We start from the raw sequence: 19341 nt of genomic DNA, 5'->3' as shown, positions 1-19341 counted from the left end.
TATTAAATAAAAGCCATTTGTTTCTGAAGACTGACAGAAATATCTAAAAAGTAGTGTGATATGTAGTATGTGTTATATTATAAATTACAGGGTCATTGTTTTGAAAATTATAGGCCAGTTTTGACATCTGTTTTTTAGGCAGCTTAATTGTGGGCCAGAAAGAAGATTGGTCATTCTAGAGTGTTTCAAATGGCTCTAATTATTTCCAGACCCAGAGAAATGTTTATGTTGAAGCCACTTACCAGAAAAGGGATCAAAGTAGGTCGTCTTCATATTTTACCTATATAGGACCAATGCCCCCCCCATGTCTATTTTAAGGTTCCTGTCATAGAGCTGTGTCTTCATAATCTAAAGGCTGTAAAGCTAACTAATAAGAGTTAGTTTTAGGGTAAGAGGGAGAAGAGAGGGATACAAATGACAAATTATGAGATAATTGGCCTTAATTATTTTTATGTAAATCTAGTTGGGAGTCATTACAAAGACAACTTCATTTTTTGAGAGGGTTTAATTATTATATATATGTGCTGTGGTGCTAGTTTTTCTACTTCAGAGATAAGCAATTATTACAGGGCCAGTAACCTTTATAAAAAATATTCTGCTTCTGAAAAATTAACTCCCATTTATTGAGTGACTACTCTTATACCAAGCACTTTATTATCAAATGTGCAAAAATCCTGAAAATGATTGTTGCCAATTTTACAGGTGAGGAAACCAAGGTTTAGAGAGTTTAAGTTATAGCCTGGGTCCCTCGTTTAGTAATTGCTAGTCAGGATGTGATCTGGGTATACTCTGCCATATTCTTTACCCTGCCTGTCATGGCTTGTTGCCTTCTAGTTGACATGTTTCCAGCCTTCCAAGTATAAAGCATGCTTAGGAAAAAATAGATACATATATGTATATACATATGCTTATGTATGTAATGTGCATTTTCTATTATTATTAAACACTTTGAAAATTTAATATGTCACAGATAATTTGGTAGCAGTATGATTTGGCATTAAACCATACATAGCATTATTGGAGCATTACTTTTGCTGGGAGAACACAGCTGGCTTGTTCTTTTATATGGCTTATACTTTGATCTGATTTCATTATATCCCACCGAGATTCTTGAACATTGCATTGCTTCATGAAGATTAGTAGTTTGTATTAAACATATTTCTACAAACCAAACCTCTTGGATACAGTGTTCTAAAAGATAAATTTATTAGATTAGTGGACTAGAGGAAGGAGATTGAAGGGAGGTAGGAGGGATGGGATAAGAGAAGAATGGTGGAATGAATCTTACTTAACTTTCCTATGTACGTAAGAATATACCACAGTGAATCTCATCATTCTGTATATATCCACAAGATACTAATTTTAAAAACAGTGTAAGTAAGTAGCAGAAAGGGGAGTAGAGTAGAGGGAAGGAGAAAGAAAGGGAAAGGGGGAGTAGTGGAGACTGAATTAGAATAAATTATATTCCGTGCTTTTATAATTATGTTAAAATCAATCCCAATGTTTTGTATAGCGAAAAAGAACCCATAAAAGTTTTAAAAAGATAAATTTTTAATGTGAGAGAATTTACTGATGTTATGTTGTAGAAAGTTATGATTTCTATGTCAACCTCCCCACCCTACTCCCTAAAAAAAGAAGACTTGAAGGATAAGAGAAAGATCGAGTGAGGAGTGTCAGTTAAAAGACATGAAAGGAGTGACAGATCTGGGAAGGAAAAGAAAAACTACTCTTTAACTCTGGCCATCAGTTCCAGTTTCCAGTTTATGTAATTCTATTTAAAATGAAGAGCTATAGCTTACACTTATGAATTCAGCATTATTAGCCTTGTGCATACCCCCACCCCTAAGAGTTGTAGTTTGAAATAATTGGGAACGCCAGAATGCAGGCATGTCCTGTCTTCATGTATTCTCTATGGGTGTTATAGAAGTTGATTTGATGTCTCTGATCTTCATATTTGTACCTCTCTGCTAGTCGAATGTATTTTCTATAATTGATAAGCCAAATATTTAAGATCTGCTTTCTACCTTGTAGCCATTGTGAACCATATATTTTTAGAATCCTTACTGTGTGTCCAAGACTTTACAGATAATGTAGGAATTTTGATTGGAAATCTGATATATACAAATACGCTTTTAATTCTAAATGGAGCAAAAGAAACTTGCTTATTAAAATTTAAAGGAGTTAATAGTTCCCATTTTTAAAAATAAATACAAAAGTATTACATGAAATCTATGTTATAACATTTATGACAGCACAGAATAGACATAATGTGTAATTATCATATTTTGTATTCTTACATTAGATCTAGTACTAATTTGTGACTCTCAGTTCAATAAATACTTATTCCCCACCTACCCTGTGAGATGCCAATATGCAGGTTTCTGTTGGACTTCAGAGTCTCTTCCTTTGTAATATGCAGTCATGAAGAATAAATAGTCCAGTGTCAAGAAAACTTGTTTCCATTTCTGTTGCAGTGATGAAGAACGATACAGATACAGGGAATATGCAGAAAGAGGCTACGAGCGTCACAGAGCAAGTCGAGAGAAAGAAGAACGACACAGAGAAAGACGACACAGAGAGAAAGAGGAAACCAGACACAAGTCATCTCGCAGGTAGGGAATTACTTTGAAGCCAAGATACAAACTGATTTGACTTCAAAAAGTAAAAGCAGACATTTCCAAATATCCAGTAGAGTACATGTTCCTAACTGGAAGACTGAGGATATTCTGTTGAAATAGTTGTTTCCTCATGAGCTTCAACAAAGATTTTTAAATCTTAATAAAACTATATTTAGTAACCAAAATCCATAATTTACATGGAATAAAAATAATCATGAGAGATTTGGGTTTATTACATTATCTCATTCCAAGGGGGGGGGAATTTTGGTTTATGAAACAATTCTTAATAGTAAGTATTATTAATCAAAGTAATGTTTATTTTAGAGAAAAATGTTAGGGCTTATAGTTGAAAAAAATCATTAAATTTTAATACCTATTGTTTGCTGAAAATCAGCCTGATAGCATTGTACTTCCTATTTTGATAAAGTGCTTCCATTGCCAATTTCTATTTAGTCTTTCAGAATAAAGTAAATGGGAATCTGGGATATTACTGGTGAAGATGACCCTATAATGTAATCTTCCTGAAAGTCTCATCAAAACTGATTTCTTTGCAAAATGTGTTTAAGAGGGAAAGAAGGGGTTAAATTATCTTAAACCTAGTTCTGAATTATGAATTCACTTTAAATGGGTTGATTTTTGTCACTACTTTTAAACACAACACTCTTATTTTTCTTTAGTAATAGTAGACGTCGCCACGAAAGTGAAGAAGGAGACAGTCACAGGAGACATAAGCACAAAAAGTCTAAAAGAAGCAAAGAAGGAAAAGAAGCTGGCAGTGAGCCTGCCCCCGAACAGGAGAGCACTGAAGCTGCACCTGCGGAGTAGGCACACTTTTCGCCTTTTGTGTATATGAGTACCAGAAATAGAAACTATAAATCTTGTTATTTTTCTGGATAATGTTTAAGAAATTTACCTTTAATCTTGTTCTGTTAGTATGGAAGGTTTAACTTTTTTCCCAAAATAAACGTGAATTTTTCATGTTAAGTTAAAAATCTTTGTCTTGTAATATTTAAAAAAAAAAAATAAAAGACAGCTATGACTTTATATTCAAGAAAGTAATGTGAATGAGTCACTTAGCAGGGAATTTAAAGAGCTTTCTTTAGCTTATGCACATACACAGTAAGTAACTGATGGAGGTCAAGGATCCACCTTGGCCACAGGCTTCTTGTAAATGCATCACCAGTCCCATAAGAGGTCGAACTGCAAAGGCATTAAAAGGCCCCCCTGAGACTTTAACATTACTGCTATGGCAGTCCTGCTTAAGCATACTAAAGAACTTGTACACATTTTTTTATATTATAATTTTTTATAACAAGTTTTCAGCATTATAAATTTGTGTCCATGGTAAAACTGAACCGGATACTTTTATATCCAAATTAATGAAATCTAGAAAGCATTTGGGTGACCTGTAAAGTAACTTTTTCTGTGTAGTTTTTAACAGGCACATGTATAGATACTTGTCACTGTGACACAACGTTGAATTGCCTCATGGCCAGCTCTGAGCCAGGGTCAAGCCGGTTTCACCTTTCTTGAGGTGTTTTCCAAGGCTTATTGGTAGAATAGCATGTGGATTTTTTTATACCATTACTAACTATATTGTGAGTAAAAGTAAACTTCATGATAGGAGATTTAGATTAGTCATTTTTTGTTAAAACTAAGAAAACAAAAGTGAAACTGAGAATTTTAGGGATAACTTTAGAAGGCGTTTATAAATTGTAACAACTTGGTGTTTCAAAGATAGAATTACTGGGATTTTTTAAATGGATGATAATAGAAGTAAACAATAGAATCACATACAAAGACAACTATGATTTTTGAAAAATATTTTATTTCTCAGTTGATGAAATAAAATGTTTCTGAGCAATGCATTTTTTTAAAAAAATCCTCTGGCTTTTGAATTAAAAATCACCATATACACTCTAAAACTAAGTATATACCAGATTTTTTATTTAAATCACTGATTTGAATTCAGTGGGGCATATAAACCATTTCATTTGGACTTTTTAATCAAATGTAAAAATATAAACTTAAAGTTGTAATGATAAATCTTCCACACTGAATTAAAAACTATTAATAGTGGTTTTTATTTTGAGAATATTCTCTGAGGTGTAACTGGTTTTCATTAGGTCATTTTTTTTTTTTTACATTTTTACAATGTATTCTTTAAATATAAAACTTGATAAATACATTGCTTCAACTTAGCCTATTTGTGATTTTTGTTTTTCTGAGGCCCATCATTGATTTTATAAAAAAGTGCCAGGCCAAGAAACAATAGTGAGAGTAATTCTTCCTTTAAGTTCTTTCAGCATCCTTGCCAAGCAAGCATGTATCATGCCTGATGTACTTCTACCATTGACAGCAAGAAGAATATCACCACATCTAAAACAAAACAAGATAGATTATTAATATTTTAGTCCATTGCTAAAGTCAAGTTTTTATTGGTCCTAGTTTTTTCTATATCTGTTCATTTTAATTACATATTACTTCTAGTTGAGGATCCCCCCACCCCCTCAAATTCTCCAAACTCACTATTCATTCAGCTTGTGTTAGAAGGGATGCTAAAAGTACAGGAAGTTGCAGTACTGGGACCAAGAGGGCGTGTAATTTTGAATTTCTTAGAAATTAAATGCTACACAATGTTTAATTTCTTATACCCCTCCCCCACAATAAGTACAGTACCTACATACTTTGTTTCAAATGGGTCCTTACTTTTGCAAGTAGAAAACAAAATATATGAATTTAAGCTTTTTGTTAAGTAGTTGTCATTACCTAATTCTTCCATCATTGTATGCTGGTGTTCCTTCAACAATGGATTTGATAAAAAAAGGTTTATTTCCATTGTATTCTTCATAACCTCCTACAATGCAGAAGCCCAGGCTTCCAGCTGTGTTTCTTCGTAATACAACATCTTTACAGTTATATAAGTACCTGAAATAGAATGTAATCAGTGTATCTGCACAGTTAAAAGTTTTAACTGTTAATAAATTATTGTGATTTCATCTCCCATTCCTTTTATTGGCATTTTTTTTAGGCCAAGTAGCACTGGAGAGGTCTCATTCAAATTCTCTGATAGCCCAGTCACCTTCATACCTTAAGCCAGCTCTGTAATTGATTCTCTGTTTTCCATAGATGAAGACCCTTAAAAAAATCACGTGTTATGTTCAGTTTTTATGTCTTCTGGGAAAGATAATCATAATTCTGACAAGTTTGAATATGCATTAGCTGAGTATGCCTGAATCCTTATTGGTAAACCAAAGTGAAACATTCCTGTGAATATCTTAATTTTATGTACTTATGGATATGAATTTTTAATGAAGGCAAAGATCCTTTGAGTAAATGATTATTATCAATGAGAAAAATTTAAACTTACACTAATTAATGAAGTTCTGCAATTTTCTTGATCTTTGAAAAATATTAGTTGATACTAATTTAAGCTCAGAAGCATGCAGGCATGAAAAGAATAGAAATTGAGGCACATTTAAAGATTATAGGAATAAATCATATTGGAGGAAAAACAACCTGGCATAAACTGAATTAGAAGTTATAAAAGGAATGGGGGAAGGAAAGGCCACATCTTTTCTGTAAATGACTAGAATCCTCAAAACAGAAAATGAAATTAAAGAGGATCTTTTGCTATTCAGTGCTCATCAGATCAGTGTTCACATATGTTCAGGCCAGGTGCAAACTGTGTTCCAGTTACCATAGAGACAGGTGTGTCAGGAGCTAGAGTTTACTCTGAAATCCCCCTTGTCCACCTTGTGTAGCTGTAGTTTCAGAACTGGTCTGACAAAAAATTAGCATTTTCATTTTGATAAAAATCAAGGTATGACTGTTTTGTTTATAAACTGTACCTTAAAATATTCATTAACTGTTTTTTGACACCAATAAAAAATCTCTTGTAAAATATTTAATGAAGTTGATCATTACATGTGCTACTGACCTTGCTTGTCAATGTAACCTAACACTTCATGATGTTGCTGACTTTCAAAGGCTTTGGGATTGGTTTGATGGATACTTTTAAAATGTGCTAAAATTCAACACCATACCCAGTTTTGATTTGTATCCATTGTCCTGCAACATTTACAGTAATTGATTTTGTTCACCAAGATGACAGCAGTGAGAAAGATGCCTTTTTTGTTGTAAAATATTTGCTCTGTTTCATAGTAAACCTTTATCAGTAGCCAATTTATCCTATAAGAGCTGTGGTCTTTGGGTACACATTTAAAAGAAAATTTTTTTTCTTAGTTGTCAGTGAACCGTTATTATATGGTGCTGAGAATTGAACCCAGTGCCTCACACATATTAGGCAAGTGCTGTACTACTGAGCCACAACCCCAGCCACTTTGGATACACATTACATAATGGTCAATGCTCAGTACAAAGCACATAATCGCCTGTTCCCCAAACCCCTAGCAGCATACACCAACCTGGGTGGTTGTGTGCAATTTGGGGGAGAAAGGAAGCTCAGAAGCTTGTAGGCATGAAGTGAATGGAAATTGAGGCACACTTAGATTTTAAGGATAATTCATATAGAAGGAAAAACAAATACTTAGATCTGATTCCAAACAAGCTTGGGTGATTTCTCTTCCAAAGTCATGAACTATTATCTGTTTTAACATTTCCTAGTTGTGATTCTTTAATACACACACACACACACACACACACACACACACACACAGCACTACTTGAAACTGCAGTGTTTCTCATTCTTTTGTCTGCTGCTTATGGTTGTTTTTTTTTTTTTTCTTTATCTCCTGGGAAATTATTTGACCCTTAAGGAATATTTTATTCCATACAAACAAACAACCATCTAAAACTTACATGTTCTGGTATAAACATTTTCAACCTTTTTTAAGTCAAAAGTGTGTTTATTTTTCTGGACTCCTTTGAAAGCAGGTGTCTTCTTGGGTCATTTTTCAGATGTTTGACATTTGGATATTGCCGTTCTCTAGATACTGGGAGTATATTGGTGAATAACACAGAGACTCCTGCAGCATTCATTCATCTAGGTATCAGTGTTAATAAGTTTTGTTTTGTTTACAGGGTTTTCATTTGTGTTGTCTAGTACTTACCTTTGTTGTAGCAGCAAGAGCTCAGTATATTAAGTCCTTTCTAGTCAGGCCCTGGTTAGTTGATACTTAAGGGCATTGTTAGGTTGCATTATTTTACTTCCTAGTGGAGAAACTGGTAGCTGGGTTTTTTTGTTGTTTGTTTGCTTAATTTTTCTTTTTCTTTTTTGTAGTTGAGCAGCATGCCTTTATTTTATTTTTATGCAGTGCTGAGGATCAAACCAGTACCTCACACGTGCTAGGCAACTATTCTATACTGAGCCACAACCCCAGCCCCTGGCAGCTGTTTTTGACCAGTGGTCTTTGAGATTTAGCAACTTTACCATCTGAATATAAATATGAGCTTTTTTCCTATTCTGAATTCAGTCTCTAAATTTAGGGTTAAGACATGACATAGTATAAGGAATAACAAGGACTTCGGTCATTTTTTCCCAGTGAGAAAATATGATTACCTCAAATATAAATTCAGCTCTATTGAATAAGTTGAGTATGGGGAAGTCTCAAGTGGCTCAGGAAGCTAAGGTTTTTCTAAATTTTCACTGTATTGTCCTATATGCCAATTTATTCAATAAGCCACTTGAGAATACGAGCCTGGGTAATTCATGGTGTTAGAATAGCAGAGGTTGGAAAGACAGTGAGTGAATGAAGGATATTTGGAGCTTGCCCTGAGTGCAGGAAATTCAGTCTATAACCAGTATTTGCCTTTTGTTTTAACAAAACAGTTGCCTTTTAACTTTGCTACCCCTGTTTGTTCAGAAAGGTTTTAACTTTTTAACTTGAATTTCGTGTAACCATTACTAGTAACTCAATGAATTTGAGTGTGCAGTACACAGCCTCCTATTATTGATTAACTTTGTTTATCCCAGCTTCTGAAACAGCTATGTCTCAGCCAGTGGTAAAGGATCACCTTTTATTTTTTTATTTTTATTTCCAGCTCACATTTTTATTATATTTCAATGTAAAAGTATTTCAGTGAATCTAAAACAGAATGAATTACAGAAACAATAGTTCACTTAAAGTGTTTAACGGAGATTTACCCATGATTTCTCAAGTTTTCAAATCTGAATGAAATTGACACAGGTACACTAAAATAGGTTGGAAATAACCCAGAATTTATATGTTAATATTATTACTATATTGTCATATGCTATATTTTTATTCTTTTTAGGCATACATGACAGTCAAGTGTATTTCGACTACATACATGGAGTATAACATTCTAATTAGAATCCCATTCTGTTATATGCTATATTTTATTTTTATGGGCGTTCCACATATGGGACAGTGGGACAGAAAGGATTAATATAGATGATCATTGTTACAACTTTTTATTAACTCAGTTACTTTCCAAAAGTTATGAAAGGAATAGTATACATATTGAATGCCTTTGTGCACCCCTGGAACAAATGTATATAGCATTTTAAGTATGAGATTACCTTATTACTAGGTTGTCTTAAGGATGGTGCTACTTGCAGTGGATAAAGGATATTCAAACTGTATTTTTACTACTGTACTAGAAAAACCAGCCTCAGATGTGTTCATGAGAACAAGAAAAAAAATCTAAAGCAATTTTAGTAAGCTTGGATTTTAAAGTTGAATAAAAAAGATAAAGCAGATGATAATTTAACTTAAAGGTTTATCCATTGACCGGGCTGAGGCTGGGGCTCAGCGGTAGAGCGCTCGCCTAGCACATGTGAGGTGCTGGATGCGATCCTCAGCACTACATAAAAAGTAAGTGAATAAATAAAATAAAGGTATCATGTCCAACTACAACCAAAAAAAAAAAATTAAAAATTTATCCAATGATAGTTGTTATAACAATAAAAAGTTAGTTTCATCTCTCAGATGGTGTGAATTCTAGATTCATGAATTTCCTTTTTATAAGTTTTCTGAAAAATCTATAATTATCAAATCTGTAAGATGTTTGACGATAAAGTTTTGCAGATGTGCAATATCAAAACTTACCACCTCATTGATAATTGCATCATGACAATTTATGGAAACTATTCTTCTAAGCTTCTAACTTTCATTTGCCCTTTGATCTTACTGGCCATTGAAAAACATCTTGAATTTCTTCCTTGCAGGAAATATTAAGCTCAGTAAAAATACCAAAGAAAATCTAGCAAATAATAAAGTTTGGCTATCCACTTTACATCTTTAAAAGGTGGAACTAGACTGACTTTCTAGCTTACAGAAAAAAAATAAAGGTTCAATCTCTGGTCCAAATATTTTTGAAAGAACTTTTCTTTCTAACCCTCTTATTCAGAATGTGATAACTGTTCTTTATGATTAGTTTCCTTATTTCATAATAAAGAGAGTAAGTTAGAATCTAATGCATTATTAGCCTTTACAGAGCTCTCGGTTGTTACCATATCCCTGAACACATTGTTCAGGTCAGCTGACATCTTTTCTCATAGCAGATTTTCTCAAAGGAAGCATTGTATTAAGTACATTCTTTCAGGTGCAGGTTCTTTAATCTGGGTAAAGACTTCAGAAAGTTTGCCAATCAAAGCATTTGCAGCAGCAAAACAGTCCTACCTAAAATGTAAACATCCAGTTCACTGACAAAAGTAAACTTTTGATGGTGGTATATGGTTCAGTTAGTTATGTTTATTGCCAAAGAATTTTAAAAAGAATTCTCACATCACAATCATGTTTAAAGTTTACACCTACTAAAAGATTTGCCAGCATAGTAATGCCTGTGCACCAATGAAAATGAAAAATATGTTGGAAAAATAAAATAAATAATAAAATCATAAATAATAAAATGAAGTAATAAAATAATAAATAATAAAATAAGTAAAATGAAAAATATGTTGCTGGCTTTATTCTTCTATAAGTTGGTTTTCTATAATAGTTTTTAGCCCCCAGAAAATGGTACTTTTTTTTTTTTTACCACAGATTTCACCCAATGTTTCCAAGCATATGGCTAGTCTTCACAAGTTCCTTGACAATATATTATACTTATTTAAGCTTAGTAACTCAAAATGCTACTTCTTGACTTTTTAATCTAATACCTTTTTCTTTCAAAATTTATTTTGGTTTTGAACTTATTTTGTGTCTAAGTGGCATTTATTTATTTCATTGCTTCATCAGCCAATACCTCTGTAAGTAAAGTGGTTTTACCATATTTCTAACAACCTCAGGTACAAAATTAAAGTTCCATAAATAAGTAAAAGTAATAAGCAATTTGCCTTTATTTTTTTTAAAAAAAATCACTTAGATCATTTGAAATTACTTTTACCATTTGTTTTCAGAAAAGTTATGCCTTGTCTTAACAAAAGTCCAGTGAAAGATGATTTAGAATAACTAGGAAATTGACTTCCTTAATTTGGCTCATAATATTAAAACACATTTAAAACACGTTTGATTTTTAAAAATTCAATGATTGCAAAATTAAAATCTCACAGGTTTTTTCAAAGATTTTGTTAACAACTGAAAAATTAAAGGTACCGTTGGTGGGTGGGGTCCTGCTTTGCCTAACTAGTATGCTTGTACAAGTTAACTCACCAAGCAAGTTCAAGATGAGTTTGCTAGTCATATGCCAGAATAGTTAGCCATGTCAAATTGCTATAAAAATTTCCAAATGACCTCAATTTCTGCTCTTACCAATAATGTAGTTTGTGTATCAAGCACTGGTCTCACCCACTGCTCTAGATAATTTTTGAAGCTGTAAAATACTTAAGAAATATTATGCATTTCTTTAAGATTTCTTTAAAAATTTCTCTAGATAATTTTTTGAAGCTGTGAAATACTTAAGAAATATTACACATTTCTTTAAAATTTCTTTAAAAAGTTATTCTTAAGGAAAAATGTTAGACTAAGATTCTGCCTAAACAGGAGGATAAAATTTAAAATTCTTTGTTAAATAAATTTTACTGTAGTATCTGTTCATCTTTATTTTTATCATTGCCAGTAATGACTACCCCCTAAATTCTCATTTCAAGTATTCCATTCTGACCCCTTCTGTGATCTTTCCAAACTGTTTACTTAGTGCCCCATTCTTACAAATGTTTGATTGCATTTGGATGGGTGCCTACTATTGTCTAGGTAGTTAAGAAAGGGCTCTAAAGAGATGCCAGTTAACCCTAAGGATCACCTTCCATTTCCATGCAATTTCCCTTCTCTCTCCCTTTCCCTCCCACCTCTCATCCCTATTTAATGTTAATCTTCTTCTCATGCTCTTCGTCCCTACTCTGTCCTTAGTTACTACAAGAAGAAGTGAGGGGTAAGGGAAGAATAATACAAGTGGAAGAAATGTTTTACAGTAGAGGGGGTAAAGAGAGAACAGGGGAGGGGAGGGGTGGGGAGGGGGGATAGTAGAGGATAGGAAAGACAGCAGAATACATCAGACACTAGAATGGCAATATGTAAATCAATGGAAGTGTAACTGATGTGATTCAGCAATCTGTATACGGGGTAAAAATGGGAGTTCATAACCCTCTTGAATCAAACTGTGAAATATGATATATCAAGAACCATGTAATGTTTAGAACGACCAACAATAAAAAAAGAAAAAAAAAAAAGAGATGTCAGTTAGTCTATCACCTGAATCCCAAGAAGTGGGTGAAGCATGGCAGAGCATTCCAGGAAGGAAGAGTCTGGACCATTTTACATTTAGGAGAAAACAGAATGTGAACTAAAACTTATAAGAAGAAACAGACCAGGAAGATGAATGAATTAACCTGTGTTTGAGATAATCTGTAACAGGGCTAAACTTGGAAATGCTATCTTAAGTTTTCTTCTAGTGATTTTCTCATTATGAAAAATTACAGCCTCTTATTCTTAAAATTATATTCAAATATTGTATGCCAATCTATATTCAGTATTTCATATTAAAATATTTTGGGGCCTGGAGGTGTAGCTCAGTGGCACAGCATGTGCTCAGCTTTTTTTTTTTTTTTTTTTTTTTAAGAAAAACCATCTTCCAGGTGGTTCTACCTTGTTTATTTTCTAGTTTCCATGTTCCCTTGGCACCCACTTTGTTCCAGATTATATAGAGTGTGCCAAACTGGATTCTTTCTCACACAAATTAGAAGATTCTGGTGTCCTGTTAAACCTAGTTCATGGTCATAGCAGGGAAGCAATGATGTTTGGAACCAGGAAAAGATGTACCACGAGCCATCCCCAAATCTGACTATGCTCAGTCTTCTGCCACACTGTTTTGAAAATGCTTTTAAAGCCAGCATTTTTACAGTGATGTGTTTTGACCTTTGAAACACATTTTGGACATTTCCTTGCAAGTATTTCTATTACATCAACTTTGGTTGTGAGACCTGAGCTTTAATCATTTAAAAGATTGAGCCAGGGCCCAACGACATTGTTCTTTAGTAAGTTAATCAGATTAGTGATAGTCATTATTACTTTATAAAATACAACTAGAGATCATAATACATGCATGGAAACACACTGAATTCCAAAGCAACAACCATGAAGATAGGCGCTCCTGCAAGGTTGTGGTCTCCAACTTCTAGTAATTCTTGGAGTCTCTACTAAGTTCCTTCTTCTACCTCACCTGGCCACAGTCTGCTTCTCTGAGGTTCTCACACTTCTCTCGCTCACAAGTTCTAGACACAGTCTTTTTGCTATTGCTGGTCTATGCCAGGTCGGTTCTTACCTTTAGCTTTGGTGTTAACTGATCTCCTGTGTGGAATACACTGCCATGCTCCACATGACTACATGTGTCAGTGATTTGATGTTCACCCACAGTGTCCTAAGACCTAGGTGTAGGTTTGGAGAAAATGTACACCATTAGATAATTCTGAGGGTTGTGAATTTGCCAGGCAGATGGTCCAAAAGGGTGGTTAAGAAAGGACCCTAAAGAGATGCCATTTAGTCCATCACCTGAATCCCAAGAACAAGGTAGCTATGTGAAACATGGCAGAGTCTTCCAGGAATGAAGCGCCTGGACCATTTTACCTTTAGGAGAAAATAGAATGTTAAATGTGGAAAATCCTGATTTAAAAAAAAAAAAATGGTTGCAGCAAGTGTCCAAATCTAGTGGATATTTTGCTGTTCTCTTGGTGTCCTTCAAGGCTCCCCTTTCCACAGTTCCCCTACTCAGTAGACCTCGACATTTCCTAAGTGCCTATCCTGTACTATCGGGCCGCCATGATCAGGAGCAGAGCACGTAGGAGCTTAGCATGTACTCTTAGCCTTGAGCAATGAAGGTGTGGAACTGGCTTCCGCTTGGCAAGGAAGTGCAGCTCTGGGAGTGGGTGTCACCCAGTGGGACTGGGCAACACCCCCTGTTTGCTGTAACACAATCCCTTGCCTTCTTTGGGTGGAATATTCTCAAATGGCTTCTCCCCAGTAGATAGGAGAGTTTCAGGCATGCTCTCTCTCTTTTGCCTGCCTCTCTTGCCTCCTTTGTGGGAGCTGAGATGGAGGAGCCAACTGAACCCCCCAAAAGGTATTTTCTGTCTCCGTGTGGTTATTTAGTAGCCGATCAGGCACTGTACCATCTGCATATTGATCCTGCCCCAATTTATTTTTATCTTAGACTTTCCTCCAAAGTGCGATCCCAAAGTATGTGCCTTTCAGGGAAGATAAAAATAATTTTCATAGTAGATATGATCTGTCTTTTTTACTCTCATTATGAGCACACCAATAGTATTTTCCAGATGGTGGGTGATATGACAAGAGACTGAACACAGAAGAAAACACAAAAATCCAGTTATCATCCATTACACCAAGCATTAAGAGGTTTTCAAGTAACACAAAACAATGCCACTCTCACTAATTTTTTAGAAAATATTTTTCTCATAAAGTTGTTATTAAAATATCCCTTAGACTTATTTGTAGTAAGGTAAATATGAGATACACATAAAGAAAAACTCTTTGTGATAATAAATACTTTTTTAAAGTATGCAGACAATAAACATCTAAGAGTTGCTACTATAGACATATTTAGCAAACTTGTATGTCCCACTCAAAATGTCCTGAACAACTACTATCCCCTCATTCTTCTCTTTTCTTTTTGGTACTGGGCATTGAATTCAGGGGCACTCAATGACCACTGAGCCACATCCTCAGCCCTTTGTTTGTATTTTTTTTAGAGACACGGTCTCATTTAGTTGCTTAGCACTTTGCTTTTGCTGAGGCTCGCTTTGAACTTGGAATCCTCCTGCCTCAGCCTCCAGAGCCACTGGGATTATAGGCATGCACCACCGCACCCAGCCTCTCATTCTTTCTTAATGTGACAAAATAATTGCACTAATGGCCCTAATTCTTCATACCATCTTCCTTGTGTCTATGATAGTTTTAGTGTCCAACTGCTTTGTTTCTAGCTTGGCTATAAGAGTATCAGTGGGATGTTTGCCTCAGCCAGCCAAAGCCTAGACATCCAAGCACGGACAGATAGGATCACCAGCAGTGCCATCCAAATGACCCAAGAACAGAGCATAAATATATGTGCAAGCCAGTCAAGATCAACCAAGCCTAGCCCAGGCCAGATGAACCCCCTAGACTGATTGATAATCAAAATGATTCTTATATTCTACAGAGGGTTTGCAGCTGGTTGTTATGCAGCACAACTGTGAAAACAATTGGTATTCCTGCTCTCCTCTTTTGGTCATATCATCCAACAAGATGACAGAGACCGTCCACTCCAATGTCTTGTCTAGTTTCCTAAAGTAGCATGTATCTCGCAAGCATCCATGAGTTTATGATAACTTTCACAATTCATTATTTTAAATAATTTATGATGACATTTTGTTATTTACTTCATTTGATTTAGAATAAAGTTCTTGAAGGTCATTCCTAGTATACAGTAGATTACTTTATTCTTTCATTCAACAAACGTTTGTTAAGCACAGCCACTTAAAGACCTTCAGGAATATTAAGCATTCTTTTCTTTTGGAGGCTCCACCCATTATTATAGCAAATGTCTTAAAAGAGTATTTAATATCTCATATTAAATGTAGGTAGGTTTGGGCTGGGGATGTGGCTCAAGTGGTAGGGCGTTCTCCTAGCATGCATGGGGCGCTGGGTTCGATCCTCAGTACCACATACAAATAAAATAAAGATATTGTGTCCACCGAAAACTAAAAAATAAACATTAAAAAAAATTCTCTCTCTCAAAAAAAAATGTAGGTAGGTTTGGGGCAGATATTAAAAAAATACTTTAAGAAATAATTTTGCTCTTGAAATGATTTGGCCATGAATAACTAACTCATTTGATTTTTGATTGATAATGACTTACTAATAATCATCCCATAGGGAAGGTGATGGGGTGGGGGAAGTGACAAGAAATTTGAGACCTAAACTGTGAGCAATGACAAAAGCTACACAGACTCTTCTCGGGCTGTTATAAGAAACACCAGGTAAATGACAAAGACTGTGTCATTCATATTCTTCCAGAACTGGCTTTATGGTAGAGAAAAAAACAAATGACATAACTCAAATTATTAAAGCTAAACGTAGGCTTAACATCCTATTGGGAATGCTCCCCAAACTTATTAGTGCACAGTGCTTAAAATTACGCAGACTTCAAAACAAGACTGTCTGGTTGAACTTCTAGCTCTGCCTTTTAATACGCAACTGGACAACTTACACCCTCTGAGCTTAGATTATGTTTAGTGTCAGGATGCTCTTAATATCTAATTCACGGAACTGATGTGAGTTGTCAGTGAGTGAAAAATGTAAAACATGATGCTCTTGGAAGAGTGCCTGGCACATAGGAAGCGTTAGCCACCGGGCCTCTTTGTTAGTACTCCATGACACGGCTCTGCCTGACAATGTCACTGTCTCACAATCGAATGTGAAAGATTTTTGGCTTAAAAAAAAAGAGAATCCCTGATATCTGCTGCTTTGCTAGTCACTATAGACAATTGTGATTAAAATGCTTTTAAGAGTTTCAGAAGACTAAAAGGTTAAATTCTTACGCAAGAGGAGAAATGAGTTAATGCATGTTTTTATCATACTAGTTCAGATGAGAGCATGAATTGAAAGCCTTCCAGATGTGGGTCACGGGCCTTGAGAGCCAACAAAGAAGAAATCAGAAAGCCGTCAATGTTTACTGAATCGCCTCCTATTGGATGGGAGCTGACAACTTATATAGCGGGGAGGCAACGTCACTTCTGGGGTCACTTCTGGCACACAGTGCTCTCTCGACAAGGGCACTATTGATAATGCACATTTGCCTTTTATGCTCTCTGCCACCGCCTGTATCTAACACCAGTGGCTCAGCAGAGATACTTGCAGCTCATTGTGCCAATGTCACCCTCTTCTGTGTGTTTCGTCCCCAGCTTGGCTATGAGGACATGATATAGCTGAGGACATGATTGCAATGGTTTTCCTGATTCAAGACCCGCAGACATGTTATGTTTTCATGGAGAACCTTAGGTAACTGGCTGAACCATACAATAGGGAAAACAGGTGTGTAAGAGTGTATATGCTACCACAGTGTATGTGTGTGTGTGTGTGTGTATGCATACATACATACATACATGGGCCAGACTTAGCAAGCGACAGCCCAGCATACTACCTGAATTTGTTAAGAAAGCTTTATTAAAACACAGAGCCATTCATTCACAGATTAAATATGGCTGCTCTTCAGCGACAACAGCAGAACTGAGTAGTTGTCAAGAGACTACATGGCCCCCAAAACCTTAAGTCTCTGGCTCTTTTCAGAGTCTGCCAGCCTCTGACATAGGCTCTCCCTGGAAAAATTCACAAGAAATTGGTAACACTGTTACCAATCCACTCTGTTGAGTGGATCTGAGAGGACCAGGGTGGGAGGGAGACCCCTTTTCCACTCCCCCCATACTCTTTGAACCCTCTGAGTTTTGTACTGTTTGTTATATTACTGCAGGGAGAGACAGGAACGAAGGGAACGAAGACTTTCCAGGGTTCTGGAAGTCAGTGCTGTCTAGGCTGGCATTGTAGCACCTTCCCTTCGGCTCTCCTCTCAGAGGAAATGAGCAAATCCAGCCTTAATCCAAGGCCAAATGACAGAAAGCGAAGAGAGGAGGCCATCACTGGGCTGTATTTGGAGAGAAAAGCACTCCACACGGACCTGCCTTACGAGGATGAACCACGGGGGACCTTGACTACATGACAAAATCACTTTCAGACAAAAACTAAAACACGACCCAAGATTCAAGTTTCAGAAACTTTTAAAAACAACATTTTTTTGAAGTATTACTCTCTTCTTCTACTCAGCTTCAGCTGTAACACGTTTCAAGATTTAAAGTGTCAATACCCGGTTTTCAGCTTCTAAACATTTTTTTTTTAAGTGTACTGTTTTAAATTAATTTGTCATAGAGTGAAGGCTCAAAACGAAATCTAGGTCAGTTTGTATCTGAGGCAGGGAAGCTTTTAAAATTAAAAAAAAAAAAAAATGAAAGGGACCTATCTCCAGCCTCAAGAAAAAACATTCTAAAACCAAATATCTTCCAAATATCTTGCTTTCACTCATTTAATCCTGTGCCAGTATGTCATCTTCAGCAACTCCAGTATTTGATATTTAAGTCACATATTGGAAGTCAGTAAGGTCGTCTTCTGAAGGTCAGTGTTTAAACTCCGATGCAGGTGAGCAAACACGGGTTTATCTGTCCTTTGCATATTTAATTTCTGTACAGAGCTATTTAGTGGGAGTGTCTCAAACCTCTCACTATGTAAAATGTCTTCATACTTCACTTAACGTCCCACTAAAATGACAACAGAAAGCTTCTAAAACGCTTCTCAGGAGCACGCACTAAGGAGGCATGAGCTGAGAAGCATCTCAACCAGCAGATGCTTGGCTTCTGGGCAAAGGCATAGTGTTCTGCTGCTTGTTGGCTTTCTGTATTAAAAAAGGCTTTATGTACACCCAGGGTTTGTGTATTCCCGTGGCCAACTGAAAGAGGCAGTGGCAAAGCCACAGTCAGCCTCCATACAAGTTCCTGGGAGTGCCAATAGCAGATTAGGCAAAAGTTAAGCTTCCCCTGGGCAGAGGCAACTCAGCTCCCAAGTGTGTAAATGCAGGCTTGAAGTCTACCCCGTTCTTGCCTGTCTGCTGAGCTGCTTGTTGCATGAACAACATATACAGATGTACATGGCACCTCTGCAAATATTCAGTGTGAGTGCCTGAACATGTTTGTGTATCCAGACCTCTGTCCCTGCCTTAGGATCACTACATCGTGCATTTTCAGTAACCAACAGGAAGACAGAATTATTTCAAACAATCCCATAACCAAGACTGGGTCTCATTAAGATGCTCGTGCCATGAATCAGCTCCAGAGAGTGAAAACAGTAGTTTAAGAAATGGAATCATTCCCCCCCACCACCCCCCGTCCCCAGAGGGATGGACTGTTGAGACTCACCGTGGTAATTCCAGCCACATGACCCAGGACGGGGCCCAGTCACCAGGTGGGGTCATGTTGTGGTTGGAGTCCAGGGCGGCTGGGTTGCTGCCGTCTTCTGGGGGCTCCTGTTCTTTGACTTCCAAGGCTCTGAGTACCACCGAGGAGGACGTGCTTTTCAGTAAGGCAACCGCCTCACTCCTGCTGACTTCTGTGAGCTCAGTCCCATTGACACTCAACAAAATGTCACCTGATGGCCAGACAAGCAGAAGCCAGGTTTAGTGAGTGCAAACAGGGCCCATCTGCTTCAAGGGCAAAGGGACAAGGATGCGGGACATGCAGAGGGCATGTGTGTATCACTCGTCCCTG

The 19341-nt window shown here is 36.3% G+C and overlaps 2 protein-coding genes across 10 annotated transcripts in view; one reads left to right on the top strand and one right to left on the bottom strand.

Moving 5' to 3' along the window:
* Window positions 1–3673, top strand: part of Fip1l1 (factor interacting with PAPOLA and CPSF1) — a 68031-nt gene extending 64358 nt beyond the window's left edge. For all 8 annotated transcript variants that reach the window (XM_026385522.1, XM_077803572.1, XM_077803573.1 and 5 more), the window contains 2 exons: window positions 2475–2612; window positions 3296–3673. In XM_026385522.1, the coding sequence (XP_026241307.1) occupies window positions 2475–2612; window positions 3296–3443 (286 nt within the window). In that variant the 3' untranslated portion in view covers window positions 3444–3673. The remainder of the gene's footprint in view (window positions 1–2474; window positions 2613–3295) is intronic.
* An 83-nt stretch (window positions 3674–3756) lies between these two features.
* The window catches only part of Lnx1 (ligand of numb-protein X 1), a 166319-nt gene continuing 150734 nt past the window's right edge, over window positions 3757–19341 (bottom strand). For both annotated transcript variants that reach the window (XM_077803569.1, XM_026385427.2), the window contains 3 exons: window positions 18994–19222; window positions 5388–5546; window positions 3757–4997 (listed from right to left, as the gene is read on the bottom strand). In XM_077803569.1, coding sequence (XP_077659695.1) covers window positions 4862–4997; window positions 5388–5546; window positions 18994–19222 — 524 coding nt within the window. In that variant the 3' untranslated portion in view covers window positions 3757–4861. The remainder of the gene's footprint in view (window positions 4998–5387; window positions 5547–18993; window positions 19223–19341) is intronic.

This window comes from Urocitellus parryii, chromosome 10, assembly GCF_045843805.1.
Source record: "Urocitellus parryii isolate mUroPar1 chromosome 10, mUroPar1.hap1, whole genome shotgun sequence".
NCBI lineage: Eukaryota > Metazoa > Chordata > Mammalia > Rodentia > Sciuridae > Urocitellus > Urocitellus parryii.
The sequence above is the reverse complement of the archived record's forward strand: the minus strand, read 5'-3'. Positions and strand labels throughout refer to the sequence as shown.